We start from the raw sequence: 22,578 nt of genomic DNA, 5'->3' as shown, positions 1-22,578 counted from the left end.
ATTTATAACTTCCACTACCAATAATGCTAAGAGGATGTGGATTTATTTTTGTCCTTCAAATGCATACAAAATATGAGTGCATTTGTTACAGTCTAAAGTAAACCTGGGTGTGTTTTTTTTTTTTTTACCTTCTAGAATCTAATGAGCCACCTGGACACCAATAATTATAGCATTTGCTAATTTCATACTAATTATGATGGCAGGCTGCAACTGTAAATGGAAGTAAAACTGTTTTGCTCCTGAGGGTTGTCAGGTAGTAGAACAGACAATCAAAGGACCTTGCTCATAGTGGACCAGTATTGTCAGAATAAATTGTCAGGAAATCACTAAGTTTAATCGGTTTCATTACTGCACCCACACAGTTTATTGTTATATGACCATAACCAACATTAGTAACTAGCTACCAGGGAGTTACCATTAAAGGTATATTTTATCCTTGAAAAACAGTAATTGGAAGTTTGATTCAATTTACCAATTTAGTATAAGAGACTTTAGAATTTCAGCTTTTATTTGTGTAGATGTGTTAAACAACATAGAACATAGCACGTTTTGAAGCTGAGAAAAGAGGGAAAATCAATCAGGAGCATTGCACATACACCGAACATAGCCAATACCACATTATGGAATGTCCTGAAAAAGAAAGAAACCACTGGTGTACAGACACCGAATGGGTCGGCAAAAGAAAACAACAACAGCTGATGACAGAACCATTGTGAGAGCTGTAAAGAAAAACCCAAAAACAACAGTCAGTGACATCACCAACAACCTCCACATGGCAGGGGTGAACGTATCACCATCCGCTATTCGAAGAAGACTTCGAGAGCAGAAATGTAGAGGCCATACCACAAGATGGAAACCACTAATCAGCAGTAAGAATCGGAAAGCCAGATTGGAACTGGCAAAGAAATACAGAGATGAGCCACAAAAGTTCTGGAACCAAGCTAAACCTCTACCAAAGTGATGGAAAGTCCAAAGTGTGGTGAAAGAAAGGATCTGTTTGTGATCCAAAACATCATCTGTGAACCACGCTGGAGGTAGTGCCATGGCTTGGGCTTGCATGGCTGCTTCTGGAATTGGCTCACTAATAATTTTTGATGATGTAACTCATGACGGTGGCAACAGAATGGATTCAGAAGTTTGCAGAAACAATTTACAGAGAAATGCATCCAAATTAATCAGGAGGAACTTATCATACAAGACAATGATCCAAAACACACTGCCAACTCAACAACACACTTTATCAGGGGGAAAAAGTGGAAGGTTTTAGACTGGCCAAGTCAATCACCAGGTCTTAACCCAAGTGAGCATGCATTTCACCTCCTGAAGAGGAGAATGATTTGAGAACCCCCCCTGAAACAAACAACTATTGAAAGAGGCTGTAGGAAAAGCCTGGAAAAGCACCACAAAAGAAGAAACCAACAAGTTGGTGGTCAGTGAGTCGCAGGCTTGATGCAGTTATTGCAAGCAAGGGATATGCAACCAAATATTAAGAGTTATTCACTTTAATGTACTCCAAAGCTTATCTCTCTCTCTCTCTCTCTCTCTCTCTGTGTGTGTGTGTGTGTGTGTGTGTGTGTGTGTGTGTGTATGCATATTTATGTATGTATATATACATATACATGCATATTTATATATATATATATATATATATATATATATATATATATATATACACATATATACATATATATATATATATATAAGCTGAATGTCCTGGTCCCCTGGTCCTTTAGCATGACATATATGGTAGATATGTTTTCTCAATGGTTGCACATCATATGCAATTAGCCACCTAGGATGGCTCTTGCGTTGGATCTTATTCGAAATGGCTGTCAAAATAAGGTAAGTAAGTAAATAAATAAATAAATAAATAACACCGCGGCTCGAAACAAACCGAGCGCTGGTGCGGTGGGAGCGGCAGTGGGGCGGAGCTGCTGTGCGCGCTCAGTCGGCGCGCTGCTTTCCTAATCTAAAGCGCGATTTTTACAAGAAAGGTTACCTCTCCCGCGCCGGTAACCTGGAACACGCAAAGAAAACGAGTCCATTGGCCAACACAGTACCACACGAGATGCCGCGAGCGCTGCGTTGCATTTCGCTCCGGACAGATGCTATCAGGGGGTGGAGGCAAGGATTATGGTATTTCTTTCTTTCGTTTTTTTTCGTACATAACTTCTTAAAACTAACGTTTCGAGTTCAGCTCTGAGCGCTATGCACGCGCTTTCTTTTGCTCCCGCGAACGCAGTGGATTTGGTGGATTACTCACTTGCGCACGACGGCTTTTTTTGTGCTAATTAACAAAATCTCATCTCAAGAGGACGCTATTGCATTTTAGAATAAGGGAAAAAGAGCATAGACTTAAGAAGGAGAAAATATCGGAGTTTGATGCTCTCTGTCTAGCAGCCCAAACGGTCCCGGCGTCTTCTCGTCCTTTTTCTGTCTCTCTTCCCCACATTTATCTGTCTCTTTTTTATGTGGAATAGCTTGGAAAGTCGAGAGTTGGAAAATCTGTTATTACTGCTGATAATAGACAGACCGTTCAGTGTTTTCTTCAGTATTGTTTTCTTCAAGAATGGTGAGTGATCAATGGGGAGTGAACATGAATAGCTCATCGGAAGTCGAAGATGGACATGGACAGCGGGCAAAATCGCAGGTGCGTGTGTGTGTGTGTGGCTTGGCCCACGCTCCTACACTCCAGGATAAGTTTTAATGCTAAAGGTTTACTGTTGAGAAATATATGACCTAGACCTCATACGTACACACACGCGCGCACACACACACACACACACACACACACACACACACACACACACACACACACACACAAACAAATCGAAGATGTGATAGGTGTGTCAGAATGATACACCACTATAGATGCATCTACTTCCTAAAACTCACTATTTTGTCAACCCCCCAAAAATAGGATAACATGCGTTTTTTAGTGTATTTTTTAGATTGGACCATAGCATCAAATGGGCTCCTGCATAGACATTTTGGTGTGTTTTTATGTGTCTCTGTGTCGTGTTGTGTTATTCACTGTGGGCTGTCTGATTTATCCACCCTCTCACATAGATACACAAAAAACAAAAACCCAACAACATAAAAAAAAAAATCATGTTCATACCCACTCCTCCTGTCTTAAGCACATGCTCGTGTGTGTGTGTGTGTGTGTGTGTGTGTGTGTGTGAGAGAGAGAGAGAGAGAGAGAGAGAGAGAGAGAGAGAGAGAGAGAGAGCTATCAACCCAAAAATAGCAGGTGCAAGTATGTATTTCTGTGTGTATGTGTCGGTTGTGTATGTTGGTTGTGTGTGTGTGTGTGTGTGTGTGTGTGTGTGTGTGTGTGCATTACTTGGCAGTTAAAAAAAATACACCAGCTAACTCACACATTAAACTTGTGTTGCATGTTGTGTGTGTGTTTGTTCTCTAAGTGTAAGGTTTGGCAGCGAATCACACTTTAGGGTTGAGTGCACCCTGTCTCTGTCACTATGTATAAGCTTAGCCATAGATCAGTAGGAGCCTAAATTGGCCCCTTTGTTCCCTGTTGATGCAAGTTCCAAAGGATGCAGCCGGGTTTATATGAAACATGACTGCTGGGTTTATATGAAGCAAACTCAGTAGGCCTACAGAGTGTTATGCTGTGGTGTTGGTTTTGTTCTTCCTCAAATATAAAGAAATTCAAACAATAAAGTCCATAAATGAAGTTATGTGTAATAAGGGGGAATGACACAGGAAAAAAGTATTGAACACACTATCTGAAATTGATTTAATACTTAGTGGAGAAGCCTTTGTTTGTAATGACAGCTTCAAGATGCTTCTTGTCTAAAGAAATTAATTGGCCGCAGTATTCAGGTGTGATTTTGGCCCATTCTTCTAAACCAGGGGTGGACAGTCTTATCCGGAAAAGGCCGGTGTGGGTGCAGGTTTTCATTCCAACCAAGCAGAAGCCACACCTGAATCTATTGAAAGCCAAGATCAACTGATTAAACAGGTGGAATCAGGTGTGCCTCCTGCTTGGTTGGAATGAAAACCTGCACCCACACCGGCCCTTTCCGGATAAGATTGCCCACCCCTGTGCTAAACATATTGTCTTTAAATCTTGTTCAATTGGATTCAAGTCAGGTGATTGACTGGGCCATTGTCCTGCTGGAAGGCCCACCCACGTTTCATTTTCATTATCCCGGTGTATGGCAGCAGATTCTTCTCAAAGGGCTCCATTCATCTTTCCTTCAATTATATGACGTCTGCCAGTACCTTGTGATGAAAAACAGCCCCACCTCCAAACTTCACTGTTGTTGTAGTGTTTTGCAATATCGTCTCCAAACAGTGTAGTATAACAGCCAAAAAGCCAAATATTGCTCTCATCTGACCAGACTACACTTTCCCAGTATTTCATAGGCTTGTCTAAATGAGTTGTAGCAAACTCTGATTGGCTCTTTGGCTACTTTTGTGACTATTCTTCTGACTCCCTGGTCATAAATCTTGTGATTAGCTTGTGTGCGTGGCCGGTTGATGAGCGATGTTGCTTCCACTTGCGGATAATGGCCCAGATGGTGCTTACCGGAAGATTCAGAAGTTTTGAAATATGTCTGTATCCAATTCCATCAATATGTTTCGCAACAATAAGGTTGGGATAACTCTTTGCTTTTACCAGTCATAAGATGTTTTTTTGTGTGACACCTTGGTAATGAAAAGCCTTTTTATAAACCATCAATTTACTAACCCAGCTGATATTAATTTGCATAGATAGGAGGTATAATTACTTTCTAACTACTTTCTAACAACTTCTTAGCGTGTTCAATAATTTTTTCCCGTGTCATTCCACTTTATTACACATAACTTTATTATGAACTTTAATGTTGTAAATTCTTTATATATGCAGTTTTCTTGAGTTAATACTGATGTCTGGTGAAAATTTTGTGAATAACCTCATTGGAAATATATTTACTGAAAAAAATGTTGACGCATTCAATACTTATTTCCCCCACTGTATATATAGCTAGCTAAGTCAAACATGGATTGATGGATTTTATTTGTACCTTAATGACCTCAAAATATTGTCCATTTCCTGTGATAGAAAGTGAGGGCCCTACAGTGAAAGGGCGAGGCTTCCAGACATTGTCAGTTCAAAACACCTGGTCAAATCATTCCAGATTAATATACAGATCATGGAAATTAAATCATTATATCATACAAGCCTAACATTCAGTAATGGTGTTTTAGCTGCACGCATAAGAGTGCAAAATTCTCAACATCTACAATAGAGAATGGAGATAAGGGACTGTATTCATGAGATCAGGATCAGTTAAACACTAAAGCATCAGCAGGTATAGAAACACGCTGGTTTTAGAGCAATACTGAGGTGCCTGAATCACTGTAGTCCAATGCAATGACATGACATTCAAATACTGCCCTATTATGACGTGTCCAATTTACAAAAAGTTTTATTTAAACTATGGCACAATGCAAATCATGAACTTAGAATATAGGGGAGAAGTTAAATGTTAAGGGTCTTTGCACAGTGGCTCAGCAGTTGTTGTCTAGTGGTCAGGGATTTGTATTCACAACCTTCCAGTTACTACAGCCCTAACAAATTGTAATGTGATATGCATCTGCTATGGTGACCACCAGGGTTGTTACGGTTTTACGGTTAGTCACTGTGTATGATTTGAGGGTTATCTCACCTCTGACTACTTGTTTGTTTGTTTTTGTTTGTTGTTTTTCAAGTTCCTTACTCCAGTGATTGTCTGTCTGCGACCAAACATTTTCCTCCTTCGTAACTCTGCACACCCCCTAAATCATACTACAGCAATCAATTCAGAGCATAAACTTTCTACTGCTCCAGGTAATTTCCTGGTCTTTTTGCTTGACAAAGATGAGTCAGGAGGGGATGTTGTTAAAGCATGTGACATTTATTAACAGAAGAAAAGAACATCGGATCAGAAGTGGAGAGACAGCGCTGTACTGTGCATTTGTCTGCTGACTTCAAAACATGTGTTTCACTGCACCCAAACCTTAATCATTTACACTCAAACATCTACTTTAGTGTTTGTAAACACTTTACATTGCTACCTCTGTTGTTACTACTAGCATGTTTGTAACTTTATCATGCTTGAAGGCTATCAAACGTTGGGAGGTAATAAATAAAAATAGTCATAAAGGTCACTTTTGCGCTTTTGTAATCAAAGTGAGTGTATCCTAAATTCATATATGAGTCTCCATTTGAAGGCAGGTCTGTTGTCCACAGCCACAGTAATTCCAGCTCCTATAGTGTGCAGTGCATCCGGAAAGTATTCACAGCGCTTCACTTTTTCCACATTTTGTTATGTTATAGCCTTATTTCAAAATGGATTGAATTCATCATTTTCCTCAAAATTCTACAAACAATACCCCATATTGACAACGTGAAAGAAGTTTGTTTGAAATCTTTGCAAATTTATTAAAAATAAAAAACAAAAAAAAGTATTCACAGCCTTTGCTCAATACGTTGTTGAGGCACCTTTGGCACCAATTACAGCCTCAAGTCTTTTTGAGTATGATGCTACAAGCTTGGCAAACCTAATTTTGGGCAGTTTCTCCCATTCTTCTGGGGAAGGGTACAGAAATATTAAGGTTCTCTTCTCTCCACAGAGACACGCTGGAGCTCTGTCAGAGTGACCATCAGGTTTTTGGTCACCTCCCTGACTAAGGCCCTCCTCCCCCGATTGCTCAGTTTGGCCGGACGGCCAGCTCTAGGAAGAGTCCTGGTGGTTCCAAACTTCTTCCATTTATGGATGATGGAGGCCACAGTGCTCATTGGGACCTTCAATGCTGCAGAAATGTTTCTGTACCCTTCCCCAGATCTGTGCTTCGATACAATCCTGTCTCGGAGGTCTACAGACAGTTTCTTGGACTTCATGGCTTGGTTTGTGCTCTGACATGCATTGTTAACCGTGGGACCTTATATAGACAGGTGTGTAACTTTCCAAATCATGTCCAATCAACTGAATTTACCACAGGTGGACTCCAATCGAGTTATAGCAACATCTCAAGGATGATCAGTGAAAACAGGATGCACCTGAGCTCAATTTTGAGTGTCATGGCAAATACTGTGAATACTTACAGTGAGGGAAAAAAGTATTTACTGCTGATTTTGTACGTTTGCCCACTGACAAAGAAATGATCCGTCTATAACTTTAATGGTAGATTTATTTGAACAGTGAGAGACAGAATAACAACAAAAAAATCCAGAAAAACGCACGTCAAAAATGTTATAAATTGATTTGCATTTTAATGAGGGAAATAAGTATTTGACCCCTCTGCAAAACATGACTTAGTACTTGGTTTAAAAACCCTTGTTGGCAATCACAGAGGTCAGACGTTTCTTGTAGTTGGCCACCAGGTTTGCACACATCTCAGGAGGGATTTTGTCCCACTCCTCTTTGCAGATCTTCTCCAAATCATTAAGGTTTCGAGGCTGACGTTTGGCAACTCGAACTTTCAGCTCTCTCCACAGATTTTCTATGGGATTTAGGTCTGGAGACTGCCTAGGTCACTCCAGGACCTTAATGTGCTTCTTCTTGAGCCACTCCTTTGTTGCCTTGGCCGTGTGTTTTGGTTCATTGTCATGCTGGAATACCCATCCACGACCCATTTTCAATGCCCTGTCTGAGGGAAGGAGGTTTTCACCCAAGATTTGACGGTACATGGCCCCGTCCATCGTCCCTTTGATGCGGTGAAGTTGTCCTGTTCCCTTAGCAGAAAAACACCCCCAAAGCATAATGTTTCCACCTCCATGTTTGACGGTGGGGATGGTGTTCCAGGGGTCATAGGCAGCATTCCTCCTCCTCCAAACACGGCGAGTTGAGTTGATGCCAAAGAACTCCATTTTGGTCTCATCTGACCTCAACACTTTCACCCAGTTGTCCTCTGAATCATTCAGATGTTCATTGGCAAACTTCAGACGGGCATGTATATGTGCTTTCTTGAGCAGCGGACATTGCGCGGGCTGCGGGATTTCAGTCCTTCACGGCGTAGTGTGTTACCAATTGTTTTCTTGGTGACTATGGTCCCAGCTGCCTTGAGATCATTGACAAGATCCTCCCGTGTAGTTCTGGGCTGATTCCTCACTGTTCTCATGATCAATGCAACTCCACGAGGTGAGATCTTGCATGGAGCCCCAGGCCGAGGGAGATTGACAGTTCTTTTGTGCTTCTTCCATTTGCGAATAATCGCACCAACTGTTGTCCCCTTCTCACCAAGCTGCTTGGCAATGGTCTTGTAGCCCATTCCAGACTTGTGTAGGTCTACAGTCTTGTCCCTGATATCCTTGGAGAGCTCTTTGGTCTTGGCCATGGTGGAGAGTTTGGAATCTGATTGATTGATTGCTTCTGTGGACAGGTGTCTTTTATACAGGTAACAAACTGATATTAGGAGCACTCCCTTTAAGAGTGTGCTCCTAATCTCAGCTCGTTACCTGTATAGGAGACACCTGGGAGCCAGAAATCTTTCTGATTGAGAGGGGGTCAAATACTTTTTTCCCTCATTAAAATGCAAATTAATTAATAAAATTTTTGACATGTGTTTTTCTGGATTTTATTGTTATTATTCTGTCTCTCACTGTTCAAATACAACTACCATTAAAATTATAGACTGATCATTTCTTTGTCAGTGGGCAAACGTACAAAATCAGCAGGGGATCAAATACTTTTTTCCCTCACTGTATGTACATGTGCTTTTTTTGTTTTTTTATTTTTAATAAATTTGCAAAGATTTCAAACAAACTTATTTCATGTTGTCATTATAGGGTATTGTTTGTAGAATTTTGAGGAAAATAATTAATTTAATCTATAGTGGAATAAGGTTGTAAAATAACAAAATGTGGAAAAAGTGAAGCGCTGTGAATACTTTCCGGATGCACTGTATATGGTCTGTATAACTGTAATATATGCTCCAATTGTTGGGGGCATGGTGGCTTAGTGGTTAGCACATTAGCCTCGTACCTTTGGGGTTGAGGGTTCGGATGCCGCCGCCTTGTGTTTCCTCACCCAGACCAGATATGTGTTGTAGGTTGACTGGCGTTTCAAGATTGTCTGTAGTGTGTGAATGTGTGCGCGATTGTGCCCTGTGATGAGTTCGCAACTCGTCCAGGGTGTCCCCTGGCTCGACCTGTGACTCTGTGTAGGACACACCTATTTGCTTGTTGAACATCCCATTCCAAAAACATGGGCATTAATATGGATTTGGTCCCTGCTTTGATTCTATACCAGAAGAATAGTTTCATTTTCCATTAGATTTTTGAGCGTGGCTGTGGGGTATTTGCTCATTCAGCTACACGAGCATGAGGTCAGTAATGTCGAGTGAGAAGGCTTGGTGTGCAGTCCACATTTCAGTTCATCCCAAAGGTGTTCAATGGGATTTAGGTCAGGGCTCTGTGCTCTCTTCCCCAACAGTGTTGGCAAGCCATGTTTTTATGTACCTTGCTTTGTGCACAGGGGCCTTATCATGCTGGAATAGGCACTGCACAAAAATGCACATTTCTGGACTGTGCACGTCAGCTGAAATACAACTGGCCTTAAACATAAAAGTGCGTCCGATGTTACCAAAAGTAGTTGTGAAAGCCACAAACACAGCAAGAGATCATCAAAACTATAATTATTAATAAGAACTATAATTATTTTTTCATTAATACAACAAATGCAGCCAGCCAGGGCAATATTTTAAAAATGAAACATTATGCACAATATTGAACTGAATCAATTGAAGTGGTCTTCAAACATTCTCTGAATAAAAGAAGTTAACATTGAACATCCTTGCTAAAGACTCTTCAATCTCTGTGACATAAGTGTACTTAAAAGGATAATTCACCCCAAAATGAAAAATCTGTCATCATTTACTCACTCGTGTTGTTCCAATACATTGTTCCAGTGTTCTAATACATTTGTTCATCTTTGGAACACAAATTAAAATATTTTAATGAAACCTGAGACATTTCTTTCCCTCCACTCAAAGGTTATTCCCCCAAAACTTGCACATTCCAAAATGTTCATAATAAGATTGTAAAACAAAATCCATATGAATTGGGCAGTTTAATCCAAGTCTTCTGACGAGACGTGATCACTTTATAAGACTTGGATTAAATGGATCAATTCATATGGATTTTACGATCACTTTGTGAACGTTTTGAAGCATCAAAGTTTTGGGTGAATAGACTTTCAATGGAGGGACAGAAATCTCTCTGATTTGATTAAAACTATCTACATTTGTGTTCAGAAGAGGAACAAATTTCTTATGGGTTTGGAACAACATGAGTGAGTAAATGATGACAGAATTTTCATTTTGGGTTGAACTGTCCCTTTCAACTGTCAGTAGTGTCTAATGAAGCTAACACACTCTCACACATGCAGTCTCTCTCACTCTCACACTGTTATGCTGTCTCACACATGCATACAGTGAGGGAAAAAAGTATTTGATCCCCTGCTGATTTTGTATGTTTTCCCACTGACAAAGAAATGATCATTCTATAATTTTAATGGTAGATTTATTTGAACAGTGAGAGACAGAATAACGACAACAAAAAAAAAAATCAGAAAAATGCATGTCAAAAGTGTTATAAATTCATTTGCATTTTAATGAGGGAAATAAGTATTTGACCCCTCTGCAAAACATGACATAGTACTTGGTGGCAAAACCCTTGTTGGCAATCACAGAGGTCAGACGATTCTTGTAGTTGGCCACCATGTTTGCACACATCTCAGGAGGGATTTTGTCCCACTCCTCTTTGCAGATCTTCTCCAAGTCATTAAGGTTTCGAGGCTGGCGTTTGGCTACTCGAACCTTCAGCTCCCTCCACAGATTTTCTATGGGATTAAGGTCTGGAGACTGGCTAGGCCACTCCAGGACCTTAATGTGCTTCTTCTTGAGCCACTCCTTTGTTGCCTTGGCCGTGTGTTTTGGGTCATTGTCATGCTGGAATACCCATCCACGATCCATTTTCAATGCCCTGGCTGAGGGAAAGAGGTTCTCACCCAAGATTTGACGGTACATGGCCCCGTCCATCGTCCCTTTGATGCGGTGAAGTTGTCCTGTCCCCTTAGCAAAAAAACACCCGCAAAGCATAATGTTTCCACCTCCATGTTTGATGGTGGGGATGGTGTTCTTGGGGTCATAGGCAGCATTCCTCCTCCTCCAAACACGGCGAGTTGAGTTGATGCCAAAGAGCTCCATTTTGGTCTCATCTGACCACAACACTTTCACCCAGTTGAATCATTCAGATGTTCATTGGCAAACTTCAGACGGGCATGTATATGTGCTTTCTTGAGCAGCGGACCTTGCGGGCACTGCAGGATTTCAGTCCTTCACGGTGTAGTGTGTTACCAATTGTTTTCTTGGTGACTATGGTCCCGGCTGTCTTGAGATCATTGACAAGATCCTCCCGTGTAGTTCTGGGCTGATTCCTCACTGTTCTCATGATCGTTGCAACTCCACGAGGTGAGATCTTGCATGGAGCCCCAGGCCGAGGGAGATTGACAGTTCTTTTGTGTTTCTTCCATTTGCGAATAATCGCACCAACTGTTGTCACCTTCTCACCAAGCTGCTTGGCAATGGTCTTGTAGCCCATTGCAGACTTGTGTAGGTCTGCAATCTTGTCCCTGGCATCCTTGGAGAGCTCTTTGGTCTTGGCCATGGTGGAGAGTTTGGAATCTGATTGATTGATTGCTTCTGTGGAGAGGTGTCTTTTATACAGGTAACGAGCTGAGATTAGGAGCACTCCCTTTAAGAGTGTGCTCCTAATCTCAGCTCGTTACCTGTATAAAAGACACCTGGGAGCCAGAAATCTTTCTGATTGAGAGGGGGTCAAATACTTATTTCCCTCTTTAAAATGCAAATCAATTTATAACATTTTTGACATGCGTTTTTCTGGATTTTCTTGTTGTTATTCTGTCTCTCACTGTTCAAATAAATCTATATTAAAATTATAGACTGATCATTTCTTTGTCAGTGGGCAAACGTACAAAATCAGCAGGGGATCAAATACTTTTTTCCCTCACTGTAACAATCATCATAAGTATCACCTGTGAACTGTACAAAAGTGTTACATGTAAAAACAATGATAAAGATGTAAATATCCCCTCAAAGGAGTCATCCACTTACAGAGAAACATATGTGCTAGATGTATGCTCAAGAGAAGCACGTCCCACATCTTCCATGACCCCAGCACCACGCCAAAACTTCTGAGATAACCGTCGACCAGTGTATAGACGAGTATTGTGGTTGCTGAGGTACTTTGGATCATAGTCGCCTCTGCAATTTTCTACATAGATCATCAATAATTGCACTGCGGCATGGTGGCTTAACAAGCCACACTGGCCTTCCATCCAGCATCCCATCTTCCTCATCATTCATGAGATCAACAGTCACTCCACTCCAGATTTCCTTTTCTTGTCCTTGGACTAACATAGATCGCAAATCTTAAAGCTAAATAGAACACAGTAAAACAAGAATGATTAAGTCATTTTAAGTTAATGAGGTTCCATCTGTTTTCTCCTGCAAAAAAGCTAATATTCATCATTCTGTAATCCAAAACAGCAGTGATTAGTATGCCTTCCCTCCTTTAACTGAAAGCAATTCTCATACCACAAAAACAGTTAAAGGGATAGTTCACCCTAAAATGAAAACTCGCATCATTCACTCACCCTCATGTCATACTTGCTTGACGTGCGAGAAATAAATTCATTGGTTCTTGCTCAAATGTGCTGGTATGACATGTGCGAATGAAAATCATTGGTTCTTATGTATCAAGCAATCATGCTTGAGCTTCTGTGACCAAATTTGAATGAGGTAAACACTGTTAGCCGATCAATGTTTTTTTTTTCTTCTAAAAATCTTTGTGTGTTCTTCTGAAGAAATAATTTGTAAAGGTCTGGACTGACATAATGGCTAAATGATGAGAGAATTTTCATTTATAGGTGAACAATTGCTTTTAAGATTGTCTTAGAAAAATTTGCACAAAAAAAAATCAAGATCCAGCAGCAGACAGATATGCATGTGGATACTGACCTATCCACTTTGGCTGAAAGTTGCAATATCTGCCAGTGGTGTGTATTGTCACGAAATAGACGGAAGCAAGTGTAGGTTTGGCAGATTTAATAACAACAAATCCAAGGGTAAGGCAGAAATCTGTAGTCAGAAAACAGGCAGAGGTTAGGCGATTAGGCAAACAGGCAAAACTAGGCAGAGCAGAGAATCGAAGTCAAAGGAGTTAACAAAGGTCAAAACTCAGAATGGCAAAACACAATAACAAGGCTTGTACAATGACATAGACTAGGCAGCTGGACATTACTTCACAAAGTTCAAATGTTCACAAGGTCTCTTATAAGCCGTGTTGTGAGTGTGTGTGAGATTGGGAGCAGGTGTGTGTAGTTGCTGGTTTGCTGTGATATGATGTATTTTAAAGGGGTCATTCTTTTTTCTTCTTATTATTTTATTGTGTTTTGAGGTTCACTTATAATGTTGATAAAGTTTTCTGCATGAGAAATAGTCACATATTTGCATAAAAAGAAGACTTTTCTACCATTTTCCTGACCACTTAAATTTCCTGACACTTTACACGTTTAGTGTTTAAGAAGTCTACAATGTGGAGTTTAACTGCAGCATGGGTAAACACCTATAGGAGTATATGGGAGACCATAGTAAATAGGAAAAAAATATTGCTTTCTGATTTCTTGACTTTTCAAAAGAGGAAAAAATATATAGGGATAGATTATAGAAGTCAGGGGGAAAAAAACATCATATTTACAGTCACTGCCTCTTGTCCAGAATTTGCTGTCACTGGCTGAGTAGTTGGTGGCAGGTCATGTGACACTGGGAATGGTGGCTTCTGCCAGTCAGCTGGAGATTCAAATGATGTGGTGATGCATACAAAAGGTTTACCCTGCTTTAGTTTACTTCAGAGTTCTAAACTCGGAAATCTGAAATGTGTTCATTGTAGGGATGTCATGATACCAAAAATATAGTAGTCTGTACCTATACCACCAAAAGTACGCGATACTCAATACCAAAATCGATACCACCGTGTGGTATAAAAATAAAATACTTTTTTTTTTTATTAAAAACTCTCCTGGAGGACATCCTCCTCTGGCTGATACTGGCAAAGAGAGACCGAGAGAGAGAGATAGAGGGGGATATTTTAGTTATTAACCATTGTCTGCCAATGAGTGGAGGCTACAGTGGAGGTGCACTCCTAAACACGCGTGCGCACGCACACACACACACACACACACACACACACACACCCTACACTCTGAATGCAAGCATTAGTTTAAATTCACTGATATGGTGGCAGGCCAAAAATATATATATTGAAACCATGAACATTTGAATAATTATTTGTGACATTAGGCTACATTTAGCTGACAGGACACCAACTTGGTACCGAAGTATCGGTTCTTGTGACATCCCTAGTTCATTGAACTACTATTGAGGAAAGGTTACTACCTTTGATGACATCTGGGGCTGCATCGCTGGTCACAATTGGAAGGAAGGTCACAACTGAAATGTTGTTTGCAGAGTTAAATCTGTGCATATAAAGAATAATATTAGAGAAGAAATTGACAAAAAGAAATATGTAATTGAAACTATATTCCATACTTCTCAGGACAAAATTTCTTTGTATTGTCCTCAGAGTTGTGAAGTCTTCTTACCAAGTTCTAAACAGGATTAGTAAATTATGAATATGTAAAGCTTCAACACCCATTTTTTGAATAAAACCTTTTTATCACAGTAAACTGTATAGAAGTACACTCTTAAAACAGATGTCTTAAAAATAATACATCATATGTTAAGTTTTAACACCCACATGTCTAGTTAAGGACAACACATTTTGTGTTGCTTTTAATACCATCAGTGTGTTGGTACATTTAACACATGCAGTTTATTATTTTTAACACATCTTTGTGTGGAAATCTAGGAAGACAAGAGTCTCATTACTTCTATTTGAAAAGCTATAAAAGAGCGAAAAGAGTGTTGGTTAGTTATTAGCTGCAAAATATGGACAAATGCCTTTGAGCATCAGCTGAGACATTGCGTTACAGAATCAGAGTTATTACAGAGTTGTATAATTTTGGAAATGTGACCTCCATTTTCCTCACCAGGAAAATCTTGCTAGCTTGCGAATATTTATTTTCCCCGCCTTTAGTACCTCACCGCCAATTTTTTTTTTGCAAAACTTAATTAATTTAACCTACATTACAGAGATAGTGGAAAGCATTACAACCTAACCACCAACCTCACTTCATTCAACTGATTTGTGTTAACTGAGTCATCGAATCATTTATTTCACCGATTCATTCAAAAACACGGATTCATTCAGGAACGAAACACTGTGTGCTCTGAGATGCACTATGTTTGAAAATATTTTCTTTTGCAATACTGTAAAACCAGACAAAACGTATATATGTAGAAAAGACAAAAACTCGTACAGGGGCATTTTTTGCCCCTATATCTGGAATTATGGGGGTATTTTGCGTCAAGCCCACGTTAATTTCCGACCCTGGTACATGCTACAAATGCTATCGATTGATCTTAACTTCTTAGCTTTATTATTTGCATAATAAAGTCCAGATTCTTATGAATAAAACCTATTTTGTGTCAGTCAAATATGTATTTATTTAATATTTAATTCATGCTTGCTGGTATAGTGAAAATCTCTGAACACGTCTAGTGTGTGTAATCAGAAATATCCACGTACCCGAAAATCTCTGTGCAACTCAAGTGTATGGGCGTGTATGGGATTCCGCACCCTTGACTGGGAAGTTGTTTCACACAGGTCGTACACCTTAAATGTCACTGGAATTTCCAATGTCAGATTCATCCTGGAAGTTAGCCTTTTCATGCAGTGAGGTTTGGGCCTCTTAGTTCCAGTGAACTAAGCACAATTGTGTCCCATACTCCACTCCCCTGCTGACCTGCACTCACACTGCAGCCTCTGGTATACTTAAATTTTTTTAAGCGTATGCTAGCATATGTGCACAGTCGTATGCATAGCCTTTCAAAGTATACTCCATTGACATGTACGTGTACACAGGTAGTCGATGCATGCGCATTATGACAACTTGCACTACCCCTCCTGGCCTACAAGAGTCAGTACAGAGCAGTAAAGCAGGTCTTCTGGTGTGAAGGATGACAACAAAGAAGAATCCCAACAACACGCAGGACAATGCTGGGGCAATCTCTCGCCATGATTAGCACCCATTTAAAAATCCTTATACTCTTTAAGGCTAGAATTAGATTTCCATCTCTTCTGTTTTTTCCGTTTTTTCCTTGACTACCTTCAGAATCAACGGCAATATTGCCACCTTGTGGAACAAATAAAAAGTTCCAAAAAATTAACTGCGCATGTGCTGCCTGCATGTACAAAGTATGTGCAGATAGAAAAATCTGGCGGTGCGTGTACAGTACTCACGCACTCTGCTAAGGATGAAATTTGCATCACTTTGGGCTTTAATGTTCCGGGACTAAGCACGCTTACATCATTATGATGCAGCTTTTTGTTTTGAAAAGGTTTTTTTTTTTTTTTGTTATTTCCGTGACTTTGATTCTCTGCCTTGCTTAGTTTGGATTGTTGCATGATCGTTTGACCCTTGCCTGTCTATGGTTATTGATTTCTGCCTAACTCTGTGGATTTGTCTTCTCATTAAACTGCCTTACCTTCACTTGCTTCTGTCTGCAAGCCCTATGCAAGCCCTAAGCCAATAAGCCCTATTCAGACAGGATATGTTTTATATGGGTAGGTGGGGTAATGTTCTGTAATAATTAACAGAGCTTCTCTGTGATTTTAATCCCATATGAACTAGTCATGTCAGTTATTTTTCCGGATTTTTTCCAGACTGTACATTCCCGTACCAGTAAAGATTTTATCTTCTTTTATCTTCTATAAAACAGCCTGTAAAAATAATGAAAGCAATTTCATTATTTAAACTAATCCAGCACATGTAAAACCTATGTGTAAAATGCATACCTGTGGGAAATGATATCTGACAATTTCAAGGATTATCAACTAATCCGATATCTCAAGGCTTGGTTTCTTTCATTGTAAACCCATTGTAGAAAGAAAAAAAAATGGTCAATAAAGTCCCATTCTGCTTGTATTTCTACTTGCTAACATGTCTGATAAGCTGTGTAGTATACTGATACAAATGTTATCTACCTAACGGGTTTGGATGTTTGCTACTTACAAAGTCATGTCAGATATATTTTAAAAAGTAAAAGTACATACATCATGATAAAGTTGAAAAGACATGAAAAGATAAAGTAAATTATGTGTACCTAAAATGCACACAGTCCAAGCCAGTTACATTTATATAGCATTTTACAATGTACACTTCTTCTGTTGTGTTTAATACACTCTGTATTTTCTTTTTAGGTAGTTGATGTTCTCGACATTTAGTCCATTTGCCAAATGCCACTTTGACAGAGGGACATTTATCACAAACTTCCCTAAAAATCTCCTGCCAAACTGAATGATGATGTACTATTTGTTCAAACAGTGTTTGGTAATGTCATTCTCCCCAAACTGAAATTAAACATAAAGTTTCAGCTCTCATCCACATATAATTGGGCTATTACTGTTTCTTAAATTCAGCGTTTACTGTAGGTAAACTTCTAATTTTACTGCAATTACATTAGGTTAAATTAATTCCATTTAAATTCATAGTTAAGGACAAGATGGAGATGACACAAAAGCTTAGGTAAAATCCAAAAGCCAAATCTAATCATGTAGTAGCATACAGATCATGTAAAGTTGCAATATGTTCTGTCAACTGCTTTAAAAAAAATCCCTATTACACAGTTTCCATGCCCTAGTCACTATACTATGTTGTGCATCATGTGGGGGTCAGTCATTTTGTAGTGTTAAATTTTATGTGGAGAAATAATTGTTTCTGGATAGTTCACCATGTTATTACCCATAGCAAATCTAGTGCACACTAAAATACCACACTGAGACAGCAGGTCAAGATGATGCATTTCTGGAACACTCTAAAGCAAGTGTTCTCTTTATTTGGTTCAGGTTTCTCCCTTAGTAATTCTTGAATAAATCCACACCCTGGCTTGGTCTATTTCATTTTAGCCATTAATTTTGCCATTTAAGCAAGATTTTACAGATTTTATGCAACAGCATAGTGTCTGTTAATACAGTATCTCACAAAAATGAATACACCCCTCACATTTTTGTAAATATTTGTTTATACCTTTTAATGTGACAACACTGAAGAAATGACACTTTGCTACAATGTAAAGTAGTGAGTATACAGCTTGTGTAACAGTGTGCATTTGCTGTACCCTCAAAATAACTCACACAGCCAGTAATGTTTAAACCACTGGCAACAAAAGTGAGTACACTCCTAAGTGAAAATGTTCATATTGGGCCCAAAGTATCAATATTTTTTGTGGCCACCATTATTTTTCAGCATTTTTAACCCCCTTGGACATGAAGTTCACCAGAGCTTCACAGGTTGCCACTGGAGTCCTCTTCCACTCCTCTATGACGACATCATGGAGCTGGTGGATGTCAGAGAACTTGTGCTCCTCCACCTTCCGTTTGAGGATACTCAATATGGTTTGGGTCTTGAGACATGCTTGGCCAGTCCATCACCTTCACCCTCAGCTTCTTTAGCAAGGCAGTGGTCGTCTTGGAGGTGTGTTTGGGGTCATTATCATGCTGGAATACTGCCCTGTGGCCCAATCTCTGAAGGGAGGGGATCATGCTCTGCTTCAGTAGAACTGTAGCTCCTCAGTGCCGTCAGCACTCATGCAGCCCCAGACCATGAAACTCGCACCACCATGCTTGACTGTAGGCAAGACACACTTGTCTTTGTACTCCTCATCTGGTTGCTGCCACACACGCTTGACACCATCTGAACCAAATAAGTTGATCTTGGTCTCATCAGAACACAGGACATGATTCCAGTAATCTGTGTCCTTAGTCTGCTTGTCTTCAGCAAACTGTTTGCGGGCTTTCTTGTGCATCATCTTTAGAAGAGGCTTCCTTCTGGGACGACAGCCATGCACACCAATTTGATGCAGTGTGCGGCATATGGTCTGAGAATTGACAGGCTCACCCCCCCACCCCTTCAACCTCTGCAGCAATGCTGGCAGCACTCATATGTCTATTTCCCAAAGACAACCTCTGGATATGATGCTGAGCACATGTACTCACCTTCTTTGGTCAACCATGGCGAGGCCTGTTCTGAGTGGAACCTGTCCTGTTAAACTGCTGTATGGTCTTGGCCACCGTGCTGCAGCTCATTGTCAGGGTCTTGGCAATCTTTTTATAGCCTAGGACATCTTTATGTAGAGCAACAATTCTTTTTTTCAGATCCTCAGAGAGTTCTTTGCCATGAGGTGCCATGTTGAACTTCCAGTGACCAGTATGAGGGAGTGTGAGAACGATGACACCAAATTTAACACATCTGCTCCCCATTCACACCTGAGACCTTGTAACACTAACAAGTCACATGACACCGGGGAGGGAAAATGGCTAATTGGGCACAATTTGAGTTTTCACTTAGGGGTGTACTCACTTTTGTTGCTAGCAGTTTAGACATTAATGGCTGTGTGTTGAGTTATTTTGAGGGGACAGCAAATTTACACTGTTATACAAGCTGTACACTCACTACTTTACATTGTAGCAAAGTGTCATTTATTCACTGTTGTCACATGAAAAGATATAATCAAATATTTACAAAAATGTGAGGGGTGTACTCACTTTTGTGAGATACTGTACATATTGTTTGGAAGTTCCTGAATGTTTTACATAATACCTTGGATTATATCAAATATCAGTTGCCAAGCTACAGTACAGCATTGATGCCTTCTTGACTCAAAGTTTGTTAAAAGGATACAGCTACAAGGAATTCCATATACATTGGTACAAAAATCACTATACTCAACAATAACAGTTTCAGATTGCACAGCCACACATGCACACACCATACCCCTGAGGTAGAGGTTGTTTCTCAGATCATTGGTTCAGAGATTTCTTAAAGGAATGCTTGCCTGCTGTGATTTCCAAATAGTTTTTTTTTTTCGCATGCACTCATGCTTGCCTGCACACGCACACACATACACATACACCTGACATACCAGTGGTTATGAGTTGAACATCATGAATATCAGTCACAGTGAAATGAGCCAGATCAGCACCAAAGCAGAATGTGACATCTGGAGCATCGTTATGAACCTTAAAAAAATAGAAATAATCTATTTCTACATCAGTAGCATTTTCAAACAGGAATCAAACACAGTGTAAATCAGTGTATGAAGCCATTCTGAACAACAGAATAACAAAAATGCAGTGTATATATTTTAGAGCTGCAACAACTAATTGATAAAATCGCTAATAATCGATTATGAAAATCGTTGTCAACGAATCTCATTATTGATTAGTTGGTCTGCGCGCGGCCCGGGGCATGTTTACTCATTACGTTACTTCTGTACTGAAAACACACTTTGGAGAGTAAATACTAAAGTTGTGTCCCAAATGAAGAACTGTGCAATTACACTATGCACTCTAGCTTTACCCTAATACCCAGAATCACCGTACATGACTTTCTTTTCTCGAAATGACCATCAGACAGAGGCAAAATTGTCAAGTGACTGAGGAAGAAAATGTGCGACGTCCAAGTCCTCTAAGGCAGTGGAGCATTTTATATTGAACACCACAGAGATTTATAAACTTTATAAAGCGGAATTTGTGTAGCACCAGCGTGACAGTGATGCTCTCGTGAGTTGCTTAAAAGGTTTAGTTTAATTTAAGTTTATTGACATTATATGCTGTATCAGTGTAACAGTGTTCTTTATTATAACGGAAGTGACCACAGACTCCCACTTGTACCCGGACTCCTCCTCCTCCTCCTCCCCAAACATAGGTGGTAGAGTGAAGCCCAGGTACTTCATGGCGATCTGCTGCTTCCGTTGTAGGTCTCATGTTCTGTCATGTTTCAAAGATGGTTATGGAAGCAATCGCAGATTTCCAAACAATTTAATGAACAAACGAAGAACAAAACAAAGACACGAAATAAACTCAGCAAAATACTGTGTCTAAGGCTAAACATAAACAGCTCAAGATAGACAATTACATGAGACAAAGAAGCAGTGCAAACAGTGGCTATATATATGGGTGCTCGTTAAAAAAAAATGTGATACAGGTGCAGGTGGTCATGTGAAAGTAATTTGGTGCAGTGACTGCTGGGAAATGAAGTCCAGAGTTACCTCCTTGATATATGACACATTCACTATTCACTATGCTTGCATCATCATCTGACAGTGTTCTGAGTACACTGCAATTTTGCATGTTGGATATAAATAAGATATTTTAACAAACCTGCAACAACGATGACTTCAATACACTCACTCTGAGACAAAAACAAAACATGTAAATGATATCTAAACTACAAATGTGAAAAAACACATATTTTCTCTCTATTGTGACTAAACTCTGAGAAATCAAGTGTAAGTAGTGTGTTTTGCACACAGTGCTGAATATATATGTATTTTCAAAACCACATTACTCGCTGACACTTTACAGTGGAATGATGGTTGGAATAGTTAAGTACCTCAGTTTATAACAATGAGTTTCTTATTCTATCTTACAGATGAAAACTGAGTGCAAAAAAGCTCAGCCTCCTGCTGTAGTTTTCCTTATTCTTTGTAGTAATGAAAACCTGTACCTTTAAAATGGCGCAAACTCGGCAGACAAAAATACACGTGAAGTTTAGGTATTGTAGGGCAAGACCATTGAATGAAATATAGGTCTATGCTCAATTTATGGTAACGTTATAAGCAATGCAAAATTTTACTGTGAGACAGTCTCAGGGTTCTAAGGGCTCTCGCTTAGACAGATTAATCGGTTTTGCAGAGTAATCAGCACTGATAAACGATTGATGGAACTATCAGTTATCCACACCGATAGTTTTTCCCGATTGCTGGAGAGGCTGAGAAAGGTCTGCTGTCATTATACAGTACGAGAGCGGCCTCTGGAGTCAAAATAAAAACAATCACTATGACAAATTTTGTTGTGTTATTTGAAGTGTTTTTTGATTCATTTTGGATATCTCTAATTTTATTTGTTATTTGGAGTGTTACTTCTGGTTCAGTTTGGATGTATATCTTTTATTTATTTGTAATATTTCTTAATAGTTAATATATATGAATATTTTTATATTTATTTCATTAAAAAAAGTACAGTACACTTTCATGGTACAGTCAGTACTGTTTATTTTTTGTAATAAAGTTCAACAATATTTTACTTTGAGTGTTGTGTTTTCATTCAATGTCAATTTGAAAACTATCGGTTGATTTTTCGGCAGGTACTGTCCGACTTAGCTATCGGTATCAGTAAAATCCAAATTGGTCGACGTCTACCATGGCTGAGTAAAATTGGACTTATATAGTCCAATCTAATCAAAGCATGAGCTAGTTTTTCTACATCATTTAATATTATATTTTTTAACTTAGCAATGTTGAGATGACAAACGTCTGAGAGAGTAGAGTCAATAACACTATGATCTTTCACTGCTGTGCATGATGCAAATGAAAGGCCATCAT

General features: G+C 39.5%; 1 protein-coding gene and 2 long non-coding RNA genes across 3 annotated transcripts in view; 1 reads left to right on the top strand and 2 right to left on the bottom strand.

Annotated features, from left to right (window-relative positions):
* The first annotated feature begins 1,965 nt into the window (after positions 1-1,965).
* fibcd1b (fibrinogen C domain containing 1b) overlaps positions 1,966-22,578 on the top strand; it is a 165,815-nt gene continuing 145,202 nt past the window's right edge. Inside the window, exon 1 of the mRNA XM_017459418.3 lies at positions 1,966-2,650. Within this exon, the coding sequence (XP_017314907.1) occupies positions 2,570-2,650 (81 nt within the window). The 5' untranslated portion in view covers positions 1,966-2,569. The remainder of the gene's footprint in view (positions 2,651-22,578) is intronic.
* Positions 12,024-14,698, bottom strand: LOC108259715 (uncharacterized). The gene is made up of 3 exons (XR_001810991.3): positions 14,470-14,698; positions 13,033-13,152; positions 12,024-12,450 (listed from the first exon to the last, which is right to left on the bottom strand). It is a non-coding gene; the product is annotated as an uncharacterized LOC108259715 (long non-coding RNA).
* LOC128629364 (uncharacterized) overlaps positions 19,933-22,578 on the bottom strand; it is a 31,705-nt gene continuing 29,059 nt past the window's right edge. The window contains exon 3 of the long non-coding RNA XR_008393731.1: positions 19,933-20,212. This is a non-coding gene — a long non-coding RNA (uncharacterized LOC128629364). The remainder of the gene's footprint in view (positions 20,213-22,578) is intronic.

Source organism: Ictalurus punctatus, chromosome 28 (genome assembly GCF_001660625.3).
Source record: "Ictalurus punctatus breed USDA103 chromosome 28, Coco_2.0, whole genome shotgun sequence".
Classification (NCBI taxonomy): domain Eukaryota; kingdom Metazoa; phylum Chordata; class Actinopteri; order Siluriformes; family Ictaluridae; genus Ictalurus; species Ictalurus punctatus.
Note: the sequence above shows the minus strand (reverse complement) of the source record. Positions and strands in the feature narration are given on the sequence as shown.